This window comes from Oryctolagus cuniculus, chromosome 4 (assembly GCF_964237555.1).
Source record: "Oryctolagus cuniculus chromosome 4, mOryCun1.1, whole genome shotgun sequence".
NCBI lineage: Eukaryota > Metazoa > Chordata > Mammalia > Lagomorpha > Leporidae > Oryctolagus > Oryctolagus cuniculus.
The window spans coordinates 75,958,364-75,978,332 of NC_091435.1; the positions used below are offsets into that span (position 1 = coordinate 75,958,364).

Genomic DNA, 19,969 nt, shown 5'->3' on the forward strand with positions numbered 1-19,969 from the left:
TACTTAACTTACTATTTTATGCATATTACTGCTGGCTTCACAAGTCAATTGTAAGCCTGTGTTAGCCAAAAACATGTGCATCACTTCAGTGAGCCAGTTTACTCTATAGCATCCTTCAAGTAGTCCTTCCTTACTGTAGACTGGGAAGCTAAACACACATTTTTAGATTTTCTTGAAACTATGGTTCTAGATATGATTTAGCTTCTGCCAACCATAGCCATCATATAAAACTTTAAAATTCAGGACTGAGTGTGGGGGATGATGTGCAGTAAAGGCACCTGTTTTTGGTAATATGGATTAGAGCAAAGGAAACATAATTCCAGATTCAGAAGATCAAGTACAGCTAGAGCTGGCTCCCTTTGCTTCAAGGCAGCATCTGTAGACAGCTTCTTAAATAGCTTTCGTCAGAAATGGTAGACTGAGAGAATAGCACTTTGATTAATCTGAAAATTCAACAAATGAGAAGTTTCCAGTGGGATGTCAAACAAAGCAGAAACTCCACAGTGGACTACACAACAAGCTCTTACAAATTAAATATAAAATAAATATAGGAAGTAAGGCATAGATTGGTTGAAAGCTTAAAGATCATCTAATCCAATTTCTTCATTTTACAACACAACCATGGAAGGATGGATAAAGTATATAGTTCCAACAAACAATAAACTCATAATCCAGGTGGGAAAAAATAACTTTTGGGAGATAAAAAGCACACAATTTGGCACCAAATCTTTTTTGTTTGTTTGTTTGTTTGTTTGTTTTAGCAGTAGGCATGCTAGCCAAGTTTAATGAAGAGGATATACCTGACAGATCAGGTAGGCATCTCAGGAAAGAACTGACAACCTACATCATGATTCTTACACTGAAATTCTTATCACATGACAGTAAGTATGCACGTAGGATGGAAAATAATTCCAGGAACAATCAAGTGATACAAATATTTAAACAATTTTTTTTTTAGTCCCTTCCCATACTATCTTGAGGAATTTGGCAAAATCTTATTTTCTTTCTATGTTCACCAGGCTAGGGAGGTTTTCTAATCTTTTGCAAGTCCCAGACACATATATAAACTACACAACTACACAGGGCAATCCTTCCCTGCTGCTACCAAGTCACATGGAGGCAGAGGTCCAGGTACATTCAAGATTCTGTTTCCCCTATAATCTACCACCGTGACCAAGGCAGGCACTAATACTGGGAGGTATAGGACAATACTGCTCTACAAGAGGTGCTGAACCATCTTCATCCACAGTGATCTAGCACGTGGAATTTGTGAAGCTGACAAAGTCTTAGGCCCAGCTTGTGTGCCTGCATACAATTGTGATAAGCCTACACTATTTCAAGCTGGTGGGGGTTCTTTTGTGCCAAACACCATCAACCTAACAAAGGTTGATGTCAAGAAACTAGGGGAATAGGTAGGCCTCTGTAAAAGTGAACAAAAGGGAAAATCCTGTAGAGTTGTTGGTTGTAGTTGTGTACTAGTTAAAGACCATGGTAAAGAATCTCAGGCCAAAAAGTCATGGAAGAGTACTTCAAAGCCAAGAAAAAACAACTAAAAAATATGGCTCACAACAAAAACGAAAACAAGAAACAAGCCCACACACAATGACACAGAATCAGTTTTCCTTTCCCTACAGCATATCTCTATCACTCATAGAAGTATACCACTGCCAACCATATGCCTGTCAAGCCACATGACCAGCCCATCATTATTTTATATACCTATCTATGGAGAACCTTCTCTGCATCAACAGTATTATGGTACTCCTAAATAACTGGAAAGAGTAGCAAAAATCTACAATATATTTGTATGTACTCCAGCAGAGACAGTTAATTCCTGACTCAATTTAATCTTTGTAATAGAACCCAATTTTACTCAGGTAAACAATGTCCCCAGATAAAGGACTACATTTTCTACCCTCCCTTACAGTTAGGAGTGGACATGTGCGGAAATGATATGAGCCTTGCCCATTACAAATTCCCCTTTGTATTTCCCTACGCTCATTTCCCTTTCTGGCTGACAACGATGGACCACAGTCAACCTGGAATAAGGCAGTGTCCACAAAGCTGGGTCCTTTCATTGACCATATGAGGAAACTACCACCCAAGCAACTGCCTCAAACTGTTACGTGTTTGAAGCAACATGCAATTTTAGGCTTTTTTTGTTGTAGACGTTACCATTATCCTAATTTAGCCATGAAAAAGAGTTTAATGGAATTTAATTATACTGACATCTTACACTTAAAAGTTGAACATGGTATGGAGAAAGCTAAGGATCAAAAACCTTCCTGTGATATTATAATAATTTATTTTCTGTATTTTCACCTATATTTTTACTTCTTCTGGTGGTATTTATATTTTAATAATGTTATGTAATTTTGTTTCTGGAAGTAATCTATGGCTTAATAGAAAAACATTTCATTAAAAGAAAGATTTTTGAGGAAGGTAATTTCTTCAGCAAGACTTTCCAGCTAGTTTCTTGGCTAGCTAGAAAGAATGTAAAGGCCTTTTAGGACTTACCAGTGAAGTACAAGAAGCAGGATGGTTGTAAGGATACCACCACACCGTTTTATAAATGTTGATGTACTGAATGAACAGAGCAACCAACAGGTAGATAAAAAAAAGAAATTCAAAGAGCAGACTCCCATCGACAGGCAAGTCAGGAATTTGGCAATGACGAACAGGACCTGGTGTGATTGATGCTGTGATAGGTGGGACCGGAAGGCCAATTGCACTACCATTCCTGAAAGAAAAAACTATGGTTAATCAAATGATGATATCCTTCAGTTTCACAGGGCATAAAAAGCGCCTGCTGCTTCCTTCACCTACCCCTTAACTGTTGGCCTTCCTCAAGACTCCAACCTGGGCTTCTCTTCTCTTTTTCCTCTACATACTCTCTTAGTGATCTAGAAAGTAGCCATGGCTTCTATTATTTCCCATGTCCTGAAGACTAAAATTTCCTTCCACAGAGCTCACTGCTAAGTTTTAGACCTATGTTATCCAACCGCTTACAGAAATCCCTGTGTTCCTCCAACTAGCTATTTCTGACCTTTAAGAAGTACATGGAAGAGAAGAAACAGCATTAAGAAGATAGAGATTAAAAATCTATGTTAGTTTGTATTTAAGAGATATCTCTGTGACTCTGTTGATTTGCTGCCTTTTTAACCTAAAGTGTGTATTTGCAGTGAACTAAAAAAGGACATTCTCTGTCCTTGAAGTTACAGGCTGGTAGTCAGGACACAGTTGTTGACATGGCTACCTTCTAGTTCTGACCCTAGTTCCTGGTAACATCCAGTTAGCTGTTCCAATCAAACACCTGAGTCACACCAGAACTTTTCTTCTGCTTCTCCATATCCAATCCCTCTCTAAATTTGGTAGCTCTCACTTTGCAAAGCTTTTTCCAAACTGTACCTTCCCTTCTAAATCCATTGCTTTAGTTCATTTCTTTCCCCTAAATTATTACAGTAATCCTTCTAAATTTGACTAACTTTCACCAAACCCCACAAGCTCCCTCAGAGATTGTTCTATAGCAAACTCTGATAGTGTTACTCTCTTACCTAAAATCTTTTAATGGCTTTCCACTGCCTATGGGATAATATCTAAAAATTTTTAGGCCTTATGAGGCCCTCTGCAGACTAGCCTCACCTCTCATCACTCTTCCACATGGACCCTGTATGCCACCTATGTTATCTCTATCTACAGCAAATATAATGACCCCCACCATCACCTTCCTTAACTTCTCACATAACATTTACTGACAAAATCTTTTAAGACATTTTTACTCAGTCGTCAAGCCTTTAAAGATGCTTAGTGAAACTTATTCTGTTTAACTCAATCAAAATTGATACATCTTTCCCCGTGCCACCATTATACCTAAACTATGCTTTTATTATTGTACTTTTCATATTACTACATAAATTTTTAAATACAACTATGTCCTATCAGCCTGTAACTTCAAGGTCAGAGAATGTACTTTTTTTTAGTTCACTGCAAATACACACTTTAGGTTAAAAAGGCAGCAAATCAACAGTGTCACAGAGATATCTCTTAAATACAAACTAACATAGATTTTTAATCTCTATCTTCTTAATGCTATTTCTTCCATGTACTTCTTAAAGGTCAGAAATAGCTAGGATATCTAAAATGGTAAGATACAGGTAGGGAATAAAACTTCCTATTGTTTATATTCTTGGGAATAGTTACAGAGCTCTAAGAGTCTATTATTGTTTACAAAACTAGGAAAAAAGGCTTGGTTTGGATACTTTCAAAGACGACTAGAGAAGGAACAGTATTAGTGTTACCATTCTATTCTAAAATTTCCAAATATAGAATTCTAGCACTGGTATGTGGCATTTACAGAACTTTAAGTGACTCATGGGAACATGAACTCTGCATTCTGAACATTTAAGAATATTGTTGCAGAAACTCAGAAGAGCTAGAAGGGAAAAAGAGGATGTGGAAAAGGGAAGAGTTGGAGAAAACTATCAAAAATTTTTTCCTCTCATTCCCAGAACATATTCCATCCAATACAGCAAGCTTACTAAGCAGTAGAAAGTGATCTACCAATAGGTCTCAGAACTGTACCTCCTCAATCATAAACCGACCCTTAAAACACTTCAGCCTTCTATTCTGTTTTGGGAGGTGGGCCATAGTGCTATACAAGTCTAGGAAGCATCATTCCATAGAATATACCATGGAACGATGGCATTTGGAGTTGTACGAGTTGGTAAGCTGAATGGAGAGGATTAATACCAGCAGCAGGCCGGCACCACGGCTCACTTGACTAATCCTCCGCCTGCGGCGCTGGCATCCCGGGTACTAGTCCTGGCTGGGGCGCCGGTTCTGTCCCGGTTGCTCCTCTTCCAGTCCAGCTCTCTGCTGTGGCCCGGGAAGACAATGGAAGATGGCCCAAGTGCTTGGGCCCTGCACCCACATGGGAGACCAGGAGGAAGCACCTGGCTCCTGGCTTTGGATCGGCGCAGCGCGCCGGCCGTGACAGCCATTTGGCGGGTGAACCAAAAGAAGGAAGACCTTTCTCTCTGTCTCTCTCTCTCACTGTCTAACTCTGCCTGTCAAAAAAAAAAAAAAAAAAAAAAAAATACCAGCAGCAAATCTATTCCCTTACTCCAATTGATCATAATATATTTAAATTAAAAATTCTAATGATAAATTACAAGACCAGGAGCTTCTCTTTTAGAACAAACTCTGGCAGTCAAATAACACACCAGGGGGAAAGCATACTAAACTATTTGTTGTAGTTTAAAGGTTAAAAAGGTTCCTACAGAAGTTGTCCCAAGTACAACAGACCAATACACTTTTGCTATTAACAAGGTCAATAAAATGCTAGACTTCGAAAAAAACATTCAAAACAAAGTACAAAAGACCTACACTTGGGGCTGGCACTGTGGCATAGCGGGTAAAGCCGCCACCTGCAGTGCCAGCATCTTATATGGGTGCTGGTTCAAGTCCTGGCTGCTCCACTTCCAATCAAGATCCATGCTAATGTACCTGGGAAAGTAGCAGAGGATGGCCCAAGTGCATGGGCCTCTGTACCCACATGGGAGACCCAGAAGCTTCTGGCTCCTGGCTTTGGATCAGGCCAGCTCCAACCACTGTGGCCACCTGGGGAATGAACCAGCAGATGGAAGATCTCTCTCTCTCTCTGTAACTCTACCTTTCAAAAGAAATAAATCTTAAAAAACAAAAACCAAAACCTACATTTGTAATACTCCTCACAGGGTTGGCTATTAAACTTTAAGCAAAAAAAAACAAAAAAGTCAAATAAATTGATCCAGAGCATCAGCAAGGAAAAAAGCAAAGCATTCCTATATAATCTATGAGAGTTAATTTTTGTTTAATCTATAAAGTTGAAAGCTTAAGAGAAGATATGATCGAAGTTCTTAAAACCAAAAATATATATAATTAAAATAAATAGACTTGGTCAATATATCTCAAAAAATTAGTCACAGAGGTGTTTTTAGGAAAAATAAATATTTCTCTAACAGGATATAAAAATAGATTCAAGAATCAATTCAGGACACATTAAATTTCTTCAGCAATGAGTTGTACCATTACCTGTGAACTGCTGTCCAGCAAGAAAGCTCATTAGACTCAATGCCCAAGATTTCTATCAAAGTGCCTCTTCCTAGCAATACCAAAATTCTAGATTCCCAAAAGCAAAGCAGGTGTGCAGCACAGTTATCCTTATAAAGGCATGCTTACAAGTCCCACATCTGGGAACTTGACTGGTACACAATGCCCTCCACTAATAGAAAACCTTCCCTAAAACATAAGACTAATTCACTGTGCCTAAAGTGCATAAACAATGTGGTTGATGCCAAACAAGGGTTGTGCCCTTGCATATAAAGCTTGGGTTCAGGAAAGAGCCAGTAGGCAGCAGAATTTAGGTAAGAAAATAAAGTACAGATGATTCAAAGGGAGAAATTAGAAAACACAGACAAAACAATGGCCATCTGAACATATTCAGTTTACGAAGCACATGTAAGGATTAAAAATGGCCACAACGATCAGGGCTGGTCAGACCGAACCCAGGAGCTAGGAATTCCATCAAGGTCTCCCATGTGAGCAGCAGGGATCCAAAGACTTTGGCCTTCATCTGCTGACTTCCCAAGCATGTAACAGGCAGCTGAATTGGAAGCAGAGCAGCCAGGATACTGGTACTCCAGTATCAGATGCTGGAATAACAGCAATTTAACCCACTGTGCCACAATGCCAGCAATCTTATTTTTCTATATGTAAAATAACACATTATTTGTAGGAATTTTGGAAAATTTAGTAAAGTTTTTTAAAAGTTACTAAAATGTACTACTTCACTGATTTCAAATCCTGCCATGAAGCAAAGATTATCACCATTTTTAAAATGAGAAAACCCAAAGAATAGCAAAATAAAAAATACTGTAAACTATAGTTATCCTATTTACATACACAAACAAAAAACCCTGATTGAAAATTAGTACAATGAGAGTTAGAGATCAGAAAAATCCCTTCAAACTGGAATTTCAGGGAGAGTCCCCACTGAAATAACAAAATCAGAACTAACTTTGAAAATAAGATGGAACTTGGCTTGGAAAATCAGAGAGTGGGAAGTGGGGTAAAAACAAAGACATGCACAAATACCATCAGGTGAGCCTGAAACGAATGGTAATGACTGCTAGTTTTGAAAATTAAAATGAAGGCACAAGAAGAGCTCTATTCAGGAAAGAAGCAGAAATGAGCTGGCAAATATTGTCTTGATCAAACATCTGATCCGGAAAAAGTATCTCTTTGCACTGGTACATGATCAAGTTCCTGATGACTTAAGTTACCCTAGATAAGATTAGAAATATCTCACTCTAACTTTCAAAACTTTGGAACAGAGAGAAATTTCTATTAAAAAGACCAAGCTCTTTATTCTCATATAAGACAAAAACCTTAAGATGTTTAGGCTACAGCTATATATCAAATAAATTTTGGTAAAAAAAAAATTTAAAACACTTGATGGAATCTGACATAATTTTGGAAACTCGTGTTGGCTATCAGTTTTAATTTGCCTCCAAAAAACACAGAATGTCAGTAAGTCAATAAACTATCACATTTGCCTGGTACTTTCATTTACTTTTCCCTTTTAAACTGCTAAAAAGGTGATGACTAGAACTTGGATTATCAGCCATAAGTAGAAAAACTGCTTTCACTTTGTGAGCCTCACATTACATCTTTCTACCTCTAAAGTATTCTGAAATTCTGAGTTTTCAGTCTTCAGGGGCTGGATTTCCTTCTCACGGTCAAAAATTCTGATGAGCAAATACCTGAGTAGCATGACTTTTAGGTGAGTTTTACTGATCATAGGACATTACAGATCGTGCATAGCTTTATTCGTTCTTTACCTGTTTCTCAAGCCTGTTCCATTGCCACAGCCTCCACCAACCAACGTCTGTAAAGATGGCAAAGCTGAACGTCTTAGCTGCTGCCGACTGGGGCCCCTCCTTCCACCGGGCATGTCCGGGAACCAGTGTGCTTCCAGTGTCACCTGTGGTTGCAACCCAAGTTAATGGTTGTCAATCTTTCAACTCTGAACCAAAACAAAAACAAAAACAAAAATAACACATTTAAATATCAGTTGACTATTTTTTTAAACAAGCAATGTAACAAAACAACCAGAAAAACTTAAAGAGCGGGACTTGTAAAACCAGATTTTCAAACAAATGCTTCCCGTGTCTGTTACCTACTTCATTCTAAGGAATGGACTGTTCAAGTTCTAATGGGTCAGAAGCCTAAGTTCCGACAGAAGTCCTCTGTTCAGCATTAGGCAAAACACAATTTGCACTTTTTATCAGCTGATTTTTATCTCAGGAAAGATAGTACAATCAGATGAAGTTTCTGAGAAACACAGCTTATATTCGTACATTTCCAATTAAGTATTTCACACTTACGGCACTTGAAATACAGGACAATCAGCACTCTCCAAAATGTCAGGTTTTGTTACCAAGGGATCTGGGTTCTAAGATCAGATGTGTCAAATATTATCTGACCTTGACTGAGTCATTTAAACTGAGTTTGAGCTTGTTTCTTCACCAGAAAACAAACAAACCAAGAAACCACTGTCTTCTATAAAAGTCCCTCTCAGGACTAACGAGGATGGATGAGACGGCAACGGTAGGCCTTGCAGCTCTTTAAAACTGTTCAAGGGGCATCTCTATGTGGGAGGTTGAAAATACCAAAAGGAACTCAAGTGGCTCAGTCCAAAGAATGACGTCATATTATTAAGAAATTACTAAAACTGCAAGATTAAGAGGCAAGTAGAGATAAAGTCCCTCACTGAAAAGAATCTGTGGCAAAAAAGCATGGCTCCGACAATATGGATACCAAGTGTTTCCTAAACAATACAAGTGAAAACTTAGGAATGACGGGCTAGCCAAACTTTGGTTTTGAAAACGTTCCTGTAGACTGATCCGATATTCCCTATTCCTAACAGCTTTCAGCTGCAGACTAACAAATGCCAGGTGAGACAAAGCAGTCAAGCCAGTGGGTTCGGGGCTGCCGGTGCTTGCTCAACTAACGAGCACAGGCAAAGAAAAGTGAGGGAACGGAAGAGGCGAGAGGATGGGGTAGGGGGAGGCGGATGGCGAGGGACCACAAACTGGCCCTTAAGAGAGGACGACAAAGCGGTCCCCGCCGCTTCCGCGGAGGGCCCAAGTAGGCCCGCGACAGTCGGACAGCGCGGCAGCTCGGTAATACTCACGCATGGAGGAGGTCCCGGCCAGTGGGGCGGGATCCCTGGGAGGAGGCGGCGGCTTTACAGGCTGGACCCCAAGTAATAAAACTCACACCCCGCGTTGAGTGCCCCAAACGAGCTGCTTGTCTGCAGGCTGTCCCTTCCTGGAAAGTCAAGAAAGGTGTCCAGGATTCAGGATGCCAGACTGAGACCCCGAGTCAATACCAGAGCCAAAGCAAAAGCTACAACTAGAGGCCAGCCCCGTCAGCACCCATCCTCAGCCTCCATTACCGCGGAGCTGGGGAGACGTGGCAGCGCACGGCGATGACGTCAGCTCGGCGACGGCCGCCTCCGCCTCCAGCCGGCCTTCCGAAAGGAGCCAGCGGCTGGAACTGGCCCGCCAACCCCTCTCTAGCGCACCTGCGCAATGGGACACGCCTGGTCCTGCGGCTCGCGATCCAGCCTGCCTTCTCGGCCTTCCCGGCCTTCCCAGCCTTCCCAGCCAGCTCTGGCTAACGTGCTTCCTCCCCGGGCCTCCTCAGTCAGCCTACGCCTCCGGGGTGCAAGCCCCATGCCAGCAGTCGTCTTGTCTGGTGGACTCCGTGTGACAAATATGTCCAAGTCATCGCCCACATTTTACACATGGGAGACATCACCTAAGGTCATTACTAGGTAAGGAAGCCCAAGCCTTCAGCATCCAGCCCTGTGCTCCCTGTATGTTAAGTACATAAAAGACTTGCCAAATGCTGGAGCTCGAAAGTGGAAACCACACAAGTTCAGAATCCAGAGGAAGAGACAAGGCACGAGGAAAACACAGTAATCGCAATTCATTACGATCAATGCAGCATTAAAAATGTGTTTAGCCAAGGTCCAGAGATAGCCTGCAAGGCAGTGGCATGAACTCTGTAGGATGGTGGTGGCAATACCAAGAAAAGCTTCACAAGAGAGCTTGGGGTTCAAGGCAGGATTCCAGGAGTGAATAGCTAGTTGTTCGCAGCACGGCTTTGCGCCTTGTGGCAAATAAAAGACAAGGAAGTGTGGGTAACCTCATGGTGAATTTAGTTTCATATTAAGAGAGAAGTGTCAAAAAGAGCATTTGTCTGAGATCTTTCACTCCAGAGAGTTTAAGCCCCTTAAAAGAAAGATTTTTGTATTAATTATATGTTAACATTTATTGAGTATTTTATTATTGTGCAGATACTGGACTAGATTACATGTAAATCTCACAGTGTATGGTTTGTATTTCATAAAAGTAGCCGAGGTTAAGGAAGTAACTTGTTGAAAATAACCCTGCTATGAAGTGCCACAGTTTAATGACTGATAACCAAAACCACTAGTTAGGAATATTCCCAAATATTCCTAGCATTCTAATGTATTACTGGAGATTTCATGCATAAATATATAAAGTTCAACCTACATAATTACATATTTTCAAATGTGTTCATCTTGGGGTAAGGAATTTTGCACATTCATTTTCATATTTACTCAGCTAGCGGTTTGCTACATTGAAACATCTTTGTTGCTTTTTCTGGGGCACTCTGAATGAATAAGACAAATTTATCCTGCCTGTAGAGCTTGCACTGCAGTGAGGGAAACATTTGATATGTAAATCAATACAACCTACAGGTATTTTGCAGAGAGGCCAGTGACTGGGATAGAAGAGGAGGGTACTATTTTGGGGTGATATCTCTGAAGCAATGGCATTTCAGCAGAAACCTCAAGGTCAAGAAGGAACCAGTGATGCAAAGATGAGAGAGAAAAGCAGCCCAGAGAGAAAAAAAATTTACCCAGAAATTAAAACATAGTTTGGACTTTGCCATGTGTGAGAAACTTAACGGAAACCTATATAATGATCATGGTGAGCACAGGAAATGTGGCATGCAATAAACTGAAAGACTTAGGCAGGAGCTTGAATGTGGAGGGTCTTTTAAGTTTTATTTATTTATGTATTCAAAAGGCAGAAGGAGAGAGATCGAGAGCTTCTAATCACTCTTTCATGCCCCAAATGCCCGCAATAGCTGGGGCTGGGCCAGGCTGAAGGCAGGAGCCTGGACTTCCATCCAGGTCTCTCACATGGTGGCAGGAGCCCAAGTACTTGAGCCATCATCTGCTGCCTCCTAGGTACATTAGCAGGAAGCTGGGTGGGAAGCAAAAATGGCCTCCATCCCAGAAATTTTGATAGGGGAAGCAGGTGTCCCATGTGACTGACCTAATGGGCTGCACCGCATTGCCTGCCCCATGATGGCCTGTTAAACCTTGATGTATACATTTTTACCTGCAGTGGGAAAATGAGGACTTAAAGGAAATGACACAATTTAAGTTTTATCATCTTACTGCTTTGTATTGATGTGTTTGGGGGAGAAGATAGTATTTTTATTTAATGAGGACCTGTACTCTGCCAGGTTCTGTTCTAAATGCTTTCCAAATATTAAGTCATTTAATCCTCATAATACGTCCATGGAAATATGGTTATTATCATCCCTGTTTTTACACAGCAAAACTGACACCAGGTTAAGTACTTGGCCAAAGTGACTCAGCCAGTAATTGACAGAGCCAACATTTGAACCCATTGAAGTGGGAACATTCAGGGAGACCAATGAGATGGCAGTAGTGGAGATGAAGATAAGAGGACAAATTTAAGATTTTACTCACTGATCGGAGAGGAAGGAAACAGAAGAGTGAGTAATTGCAGGGACCATGGTGCCATTTTCTGGAGGTGTGGAAGACTAGGGTAGGGAATGGCACTGGGAGATTCAGTAATTTCACGCCTTGATGTTATTTATAAAAGTAGAAATTGTACTTTATTCAAGGTAATTTTAATTTAATAAAACCACTTTACCAACAATCCCAGGAGATTTGCATTGCTTACTCTTTTAAAGAGAAGAGCCCATTTTACTCCAGCTTTCTTTTAAAATTAGTGGCTAATTTAGGACCCAGAAGTCCATGGCCTTCATAACTCCAGGAGGATTCTGGTGCTTATTCAGATACAGCAAACACTGCCTCACCAAATAAGGAATTGAAACAATTTCCATTTGGATTCAGATGCAGCTTATTCTTTCCGTGTATGGGGTCTGCTTTTCTTCTACATAAATATTGTAAAATTGCAAAAGACACTATTTTCATGTTGAAAATATTATAACACAAGATTTCTAGTTTCTTCTGATCACAGAAAGTTATGATTATAGAAGTAGAACTTTTCATTAAAGTTTTAAAAATTCTCCACCTTTCAAATACATAAAAATTTAAAAATAAAAAAGTAAAGATTATTGAGATGTTCAACTACGAGTATACTCTCTTAGTTATGTGTTTTGATAAGCCATTCATCCTGACCTACAGCACATGTCCTAGAAGCGGAGGAAAGTTTGACTCAAGTTTCATGTGGGGGGCTGGCGCGTTGTGGTAGAGCAGGTAAAGCTGCTGCCTGTAACACCAGGGATGCCGGTTCCTGTCCCTGCTGCTCCACTTTGGATCCAACTCCCTGCTAATGTGCTGAGAAAAGCAGTGGAAGATGGTCCAAGTGTTTGGGCCCCTGCCCCATCCATATGGGGGACCCAGAGGAAACTCTTGGCTCCTGGCTCCTGGCTCCTGGCTTTGGCCTGGCCCAGCGATGGCCCTTGGGACCATCTGGGGAGTGAACCAGAGGCTGGAAGCTCGCTCTCTCTCTCTCTCTCTCTCATTCATATAAATAAATAAATATTTTTTAAAAAAGTTTTGTTTGGGCCAGCGTTGTTGCCTACAGATAAAGCTGCTGCCTGTAGTGCTGGCATCCCATATGGGCGCCAGTTCAAGTCCCGGCTGCTCCACTTCCGATCCAGCTCTCTGCTATGGCCTGGGAAAACAGTAGAAGATGGCCCAAGTCCTTGGGCCCCTGTACCTGTGTGGGAGACCCAGAAGAAGCGCCTGACCCCTGGCTTTGGATCTGCCTCTCCTTCCCTCTTTGTGTAACTCTTTCAAATAAACAAATAAATCTTTTTTAAAAAGTTTCATTTGGATTCCCAAAGAAATCATATATGTTGGTAGTCCTTTTTTCCCCTCCTCCTAATCACCTAAAGTGAGCCTCACTGACCAAAACAGTGCTTCTATCCTCATGGAATATAGTCCTTCTGACTGAGATGAGGCCAATTCCTCCCTAATCAACATGATTTTATCTTCCACCATTCCTCAACACACATCCTAAACCTTCCATTACTGTCAATCTAGAGTCCAACCCCCAGCTTCTGCACCTGTGGCTCCCAAGATTTTTAGTGTCTTGTACAATATTCCTTAAGTAACATTCCCTTTTCTTCAGCCTGGAATACACAACACCTATCCCTTTCTCCATATTTGATTTCATATAGATTTTTTCTCCACTGAAACCAGTAGCACTTACCTTAAATTGTAAGTTATCTCTAGAGAAGCATATTTGTTTTCCATACTAAATCTAAACTCCTTGGAGACACAGCTTTGAACCTGTACTCCCGTGTATTTACACAAAACCTAGGCTGCTACTTTCCACATTTAAACGATGGGTAAATACTTGTATGATCACTATATGAATTTATACCTACACTTCTACACTCTTAGGTGACTGTGTATATACATAGATACTTCTTTACTTTTATATAACTATATTATATGTACCCATACTGTCCAATATTACATCACCACTGACAGAAGCCAAAACGTTGACAAGTTTATTAGCAGTTCATGAGTTGGACAACATCCTATCTGTGAAACAGAAAGGCATTCTCATGAACTGAGCAGAGGAGTTGGCTACACAGGCAGAAAAGGGATAGAGAGAGCAGAAATAAGGAACAAAAAGTGGATTAGTCGTACCGAAGTCACTTTCGAGGGTTAAAATAGGGGACTTTTTATCGTGCTGTCTCAGACTGAGCCTTTCTGATAGGTCGCTGTCAGTCTCCTCTTAAAGTTTGGTTACAGGGCACCTAGGACCAGTGACTCCACACTGGTGTGGTCTGTTGGGGCCTAGTGCAAGAACTCAGTCCTAAACAATGGACTCCTGTAAGTTTTATTTCACACCACCGATTTTTGTGTGTATGTCCCATAACTAAGTCACCCCCACTGTCATAAATTCGTATTAGAAAGGGGCCCGTGCTATATTTCATTTCTAACCCCTTGCACGTCCAACAGTACTGTACACATTGACTTGCTCAACAAATGTGTGCTATTCGATAAGAAATAGCTTGATGCAGAAAGAAGCGTCTAGGCTCCATGACAAGCCTTGGTTGTGCCTATCTCCTCTCAACCTTCAGCTTTCTTAAGGTGAAGAAAAAGATGTTTTCAGTATACCACGGAATGGAAGGAAATACCACTGTGGGCCGTGTTTTCCCGGGGAATGCCGGCAGGGAGGCTCGTGAGCCGGCCCCCAGACGACTCCATTCCGCCCAGCTTCCCGGCGCCGCACTCCCCGGGGCAAGCCCGCCTCAGACCGCCGGAGAGCGCGACGGCCATCTTTGTGCGGGGCGGCCGGCGCCCGCGTGCGCCCCGTGCCCACGGCCATCCTTGTGCGGGGCGCTTCCGCCCGCGGCGCCGCGGGGAATCCGCAGTCGGGCCGCTGGCGATGGAGCGCCTTCGCCTGTGGCTGCTGTTGCTACTCCTGTCCCCGGTGCAGGGCCGCCAAAAGGAGTCAGGTGGGCTCCCGGCAGGGCCGAGGCTGCCGCTGGGGCTCGGGGTCTGGCCGCGGTCCCGAGGCGCTGCGGGGCGCCGCCGGTGCCCTGGAAGATGCTGTGGCCTCTGCAGTACAGAGCTCTGTGGGTGTGTGGGTCTCAGCTCCTGCCCTGCAGAGTAGCCCAGCCTCCTGAATTTGGAAAAAGAGGGAGGAGAGGGATCCCTCTGTTGACCGCCCGTGGCTACCTGCGCCTCCGTGAAATACACGGCGGGAGGGGGCGGAACGTGCCTGTGCATTTATCGTGCGTGTGATGCTGGAGGACGACGTGAGCCGAGGGGTAACGTCTATGGCTTTTTCCTGAAAGCCTTGATGGGGCTCAGTAGTAGAAGGTGAGACCCCGTGTTAGGGAATTACGCGGAGAAGCCTTCTTAGCCTTTCGTTTCCACCAAAGGGATGCAAAGGGAATTTTTGAAAGTTTTAGCTTTCTGTTGGTGCTGCCTGCAGCCGGCCAGTAACAATGCCCAAGGATGTTTTGATAACTCTCATTTTACTTCTCTTTTTGAAGGTTCGAAATGGAAAGTATTTATTGATCAAATTAACAGGTCTTTGGAGAATTATGAACCATGTTCAAGCGAAAACTGCAGCTGCTACCATGGGTGAGTTCTCTGATGTGTCTCTGAGAGTTTAATTCTCATCGCCAGGAGGTAGCCTAAGACCCACAGGAGCCCTTGGCTGCAGTGGTCGGAGGGGCCAAGCACTCCTGTTGTAAGAGCAGAAAGGTGCCTGAGGTGGTTTCCCTACTTCTAGGAAAAACAAGTGCCCCCAGGATAGGGGAGGCCCAGCATGAAACTCCAGTGGGATTTAGCTCATGCACTTAAACTTAAACCAAAGGTTCTTGAGGTCAGGGTCTGTGTCTTCTTTGTGATGATATCCCTGGTGCTGGTCCTCAGTGAGTATTCTTAATATTGAATGAACATATTGATCAATGAATCTAATCATAGTTTTCTTATTGGTTATCTTTAAAGGATGCAAATTAGGTATGGGTGATGATCTGGTAGAGATAACTTTGAAAGCAGACTTGGGTTCTCCCACAGACTCCTCATCAGCGAAGTAACAGGCTTTTAGTAGCTCCTAACAATGTCCTAACTCCATCTGATACTATGATACTTAACTGAAATCTTACTATGTACTAGACTTTAAAAGGGCTACAAAGTAGTATCATCTCTGATTGATGTCGTCAGGCTGCTGGAGCCTGGGGCGGGGGTGGGAGGGTGTACCAGGTAGACAAGAACAAGGTGATCAGACAGTGTTGGACTGTAAGGCATCCGCCATTCCCTGTGTCGGGTGCCGAGAAGGGGATGGCAGCAGGACCGTGGAAACTGGCTGAGTAGCAAGGACGCATAGGAATCAGAACAGGAACAGGCATCAGAGCGAGGGAGGAAGGCAAGACATCAACTCCGATTTTTTGTGGACTTCCTGTCTTTGAAGTTTTAGAAACCCAGGGTGCTCATCCCTAGCCTGTACTCGTTCTCTCAGCTTACCATGTTCACCAATACTGAGCCCTCCTTGGTGATTCCCATTCTTTCCCAGCATCATAGAAGAGGACCTGACTCCTTTCCGAGGAGGTATTTCCAGGAAAATGATGGCAGAGGTAGTCCAGCGGAAGCTCGGGACCCACTATCAGATCATTAAGAACAGGTTATACCGGGAAAATGACTGCATGTTCCCCTCCAGGTAAGAGTTACGAGGTGGATAGATCGGACCTTATTGCGTGCTCACACAGGCTCAGACAGAGGACTTCAGAGAACCGAAAAGGGAAGCCTTCCTCATGTCTCAGGGCGCTACAGAAGAGTAGCCTAGGGGTTTCTCTTCCAGGTGCTCTATCAAAGCCTGTCACTTCCTTCTCTGTGAGGCTGGGGCACATCACTGGCTGTATAGGCTGTGGCTCTGCCCCTTCCTGTCTTTCTCTGGATATGGTAGCTGCAGGCACAGGCAGGTGAGACCGAGTCAGACTGAGCTGAGCGGAAGGAGGATGAGAAATGTGAGTATTGTTTGAGTGTCTGTCACAGGCTAGGCATTTTTTTTAATGCTTATTTATTTTTTATTTGAAAGGCAAAGCAACAGAGAAAAAGAGAGTGAGAAAAAATATTTTTACATCTATTAGTTCAATCCTCAAATGACCCCAAAAACCACGGCTGGGCCAGCCCAAATCCTGGGCTTGAAACTCAGTACAGGGCTCTCACTTGGGTGGCAGGGGTCTAGGTACCTGTGCTATAACCTGCTGCCTTCCAGGAAGCACCTCAGCAGGAGGTTGAATTGGAAGCCAGGTAGCTGGGACTTGAACCAGGCACTGTGATCTTGGATATCCTGAGAAGCAGCTGGATCCACTGGGCCAGAACCCTTACAAGGCATCATTGGAACTGTAGATTACACTAGCAAGAACTTCAGGTATGAGAATTGAGGTCCCCCACCAGTGGATGGGACGCCAGGGGGAGCAGAAGAATCATAGACTGAACTGGAGATTGGATTTAGGCAGCATTACATACACAAATGATCAGCTCTCTTTTTAGAGTCTTTTTTCTGAAATCTCAAATCTTTGTAAAATTAGAAGGCATAAAATCCAGAAGGCCTGGTATCCCCTTATCTAAGATCCTGCTGCTAAACATTCCACATTCTGTCATTAAAAGTGAAATAAATGTGAAGTATGGAGGTGAGTGGAGAGCATCCATTTGCCATAAAGATCTATGTTGTCTTTTTTTTTTTTTTTAATATTTATTTATGTGAAAGGCAGAGTGACAGAGAGAGAGAGAGAGATCTTCTATCCACTGGTTTATTCCCCAGACGGAACTCCATCTGGGTCTCCCACGTGAATAACCAGAATCCAAGTACTTGAGCCTTTATCTGCGGCCTCCCAGGCACATTATTTGGAAGCTGAATCAGAAGCATGGGTTAGCCAGTCTTCGACCAGTACTCAGATATGGGATGCGGACATCCCGAGTGGCAGCTTAACCCACTGTATCACAATTCTTACCCCGTGTTGTTATTTCTATAATTTTTAATATTGTTTTTGTTTGAAAGGAAAAGAGAGAGAGATAAAAGAAAGCTCTCAAACCTGCCCCAACCCCCAAATGCCTGCAAAGGCTGGGGCTGGACTGGGGCCAAAGCCAGGAGCCAAGAACTCAAGCGAGATATCCTGGAAGTAGAGTGACTGGTAGGAATCCAGTCAATGACTTGAGCCATCACTGCTACCTCCCAGGGTCTTCATGAGCAGGAAGCTGGAATTTGGAGCCAGAGCCAGGTATTAAAGCCAGGTATTCTAATGTGGGACATGAGTATCCTAACTGGTATCTTAATCACTAAGCTAATAAGTCATGTACCCCTATTATTTGTCTTTATTTATTTATTCACAAGATTTATTTATTTGAAAGGCAGAATGATAGAGAGAGAGAGAGAGACAGAGAGAGAAAGGTCTTCCATCTACTGGTTCATTCTCCAAATACCTGCAATGGCCAGGACTTCATCTGGGTCTCCCATATGGGTAGAAGGAAGCTAGATCAGAAATGGAGCAGCCAGGACTTGAACCAGCACTCTGATGTGGGATGCCAGTGTTGCAAGTTGTAGCTTGACCCACTGTGCTGCAATACTGACCCTATTTGTCTTTAATGACCATTTTACTTCAAAATAATTCATAATTACCATCAAAATATGTGAAAATAACATGAAAATCACTTAATATTAAACAACCCTAAGAAAACCAGTTATATTTTGGTTATCATCTCTCAAGGGGAAATAAGTTGTGTTGGAGAAAATCATTGAGGAATTTTAAACAAGTATTTGCTTTATTATTTGGGATAATAATAGGGACTTTAAATATAAAATATGAGCATAGGAGAATTTTTAATTTCTACAAATAAGAAGATATGAATCTAGACATTGTTGGACTGTGAAAGCTTATCTAGTGTTTAATAGTGTGCTGAACAATTCCAGGTGAAATTATATACTTTCTTTTTTATTTTTATTTATTTATTTTAATTAATTTATTTAACAGGCAGAGTTACAGAGAGAGGGAGAGACAGAGAGCAAGGTCTTCCATCCGCTGGTTTATTCCCCAAATGGCCGCAAAGGCCAGAGCTGGGTGGATCTGAAGCCAGGAGCCAGGAGCTTCTTCTGGGTCTCCCATGTATAGGTACAGGGACCCAAAGACGTGGGCCATCGTCCACTGCTTTCCCAGGCCATGAGCAGGGAGCTGGATCGGAAGAGAAGCAGCTGGGAATTGAACTGGCACCCAAACGGGATGCCAACACCATAGGCAGAGGCTTAATGTACTATGCCATAGCACCAGCCCCAAAATTATATACTTTCAAATTTCTGAAAGGCAGCATAAATTTCTTACTTTTATTCTCAGAACATTTTAGTCAGAATCAAGAGCTCTTAGAAATGTTCTTAAGGAAGCATGGAATTTTCCTTGGCAATAAAATAGTCTGCATTTCCAATGACGCTGAAAGTCCCTGTCCCAGCTACATACTCAACTAGGGAAAGCAAAGATAGACAAAACACAAATAGAAATATTCCAAACCACTGTCCTTATGAAATGAACACAGTTGTAAAATATCTCAGAGTTCTAACTACAAACGCGAACTTCTGAGGCCTAGATATTTTAAATTCATCCAATTTCGGAAACCTGTATGACATTTAAAAACTCAGTTTTGAACAAAATAAGTTGTAGACTCAGCATTCCAAGAATAAGCTGAGGTATAAACATTTGGCACAATGGTTAAGATTCCTCTTGTGATGCTAGCATCCCATATTGGAGTACCTGGATTCAAGTCCCAACTCTGCTTCTGATTCCAGCTTCCTGCTAATGTGGGCCCTGGGAAGTAGCAAGTGATGACTAAAGTAGTTACATCCCTGCCACCCACATGATTGAGTTCCTGGCTTCTGTGTTCAGAATGGCCCAGCCCCAGCTGTTGTGGGTGTTTGGGAAGTGAACCAGCAGCCAGAAAAGCTCTTTGTCTATCTTTCCTATTCTGTACCTTTCAAATAAACAAAAATAAATAATTTTTTTAAAAATTATACTAGTAAGCTGGCGCCGTGGCTCACTAGGCTAATCCTCCACCTTGCGGCACCGGCACACCGGGTTCTAGTCCCGGTCA

The 19,969-nt window shown here is 42.4% G+C and overlaps 2 protein-coding genes and 1 long non-coding RNA gene across 9 annotated transcripts in view; 2 read left to right on the forward strand and 1 right to left on the reverse strand.

Moving 5' to 3' along the window:
• The window catches only part of TMEM39A (transmembrane protein 39A), a 31,003-nt gene extending 21,461 nt beyond the window's left edge, over positions 1 to 9,542 (reverse strand). For 2 of the 7 annotated variants that reach the window (XR_007908868.2, XM_008266885.4), the window contains exons 1-3: positions 9,236 to 9,531; positions 7,881 to 8,065; positions 2,518 to 2,740 (exon numbers count right to left, since the gene is read on the reverse strand). Coding sequence is in view for 5 of the 7 variants with exons in the window: in XM_008266885.4 (XP_008265107.1) it covers positions 2,518 to 2,740; positions 7,881 to 7,993 (336 nt within the window). In the remaining 2 variants the exon portion in view is untranslated. Of the gene's footprint in view, positions 1 to 2,517; positions 2,741 to 7,880; positions 8,066 to 9,235 lie in introns of all 7 variants that reach the window. The other 5 variants (XR_011387902.1, XM_002716671.5, XM_008266884.4 and 2 more) reach the window with 4 other exon arrangements.
• A 2-nt stretch (positions 9,543 to 9,544) lies between these two features.
• LOC138849288 (uncharacterized) lies at positions 9,545 to 13,188 on the forward strand. Its single transcript, XR_011387903.1, has 2 exons — positions 9,545 to 9,880; positions 12,933 to 13,188. It is a non-coding gene; the product is annotated as an uncharacterized lncRNA (long non-coding RNA).
• Positions 13,189 to 14,528: 1,340 nt separating this feature from the next.
• POGLUT1 (protein O-glucosyltransferase 1) overlaps positions 14,529 to 19,969 on the forward strand; it is a 29,299-nt gene continuing 23,858 nt past the window's right edge. Inside the window, exons 1-3 of the mRNA XM_002716824.5 lie at positions 14,529 to 14,838; positions 15,382 to 15,472; positions 16,407 to 16,550. Of these exons, the coding sequence (XP_002716870.3) occupies positions 14,544 to 14,838; positions 15,382 to 15,472; positions 16,407 to 16,550 (530 nt within the window). The 5' untranslated portion in view covers positions 14,529 to 14,543. The remainder of the gene's footprint in view (positions 14,839 to 15,381; positions 15,473 to 16,406; positions 16,551 to 19,969) is intronic.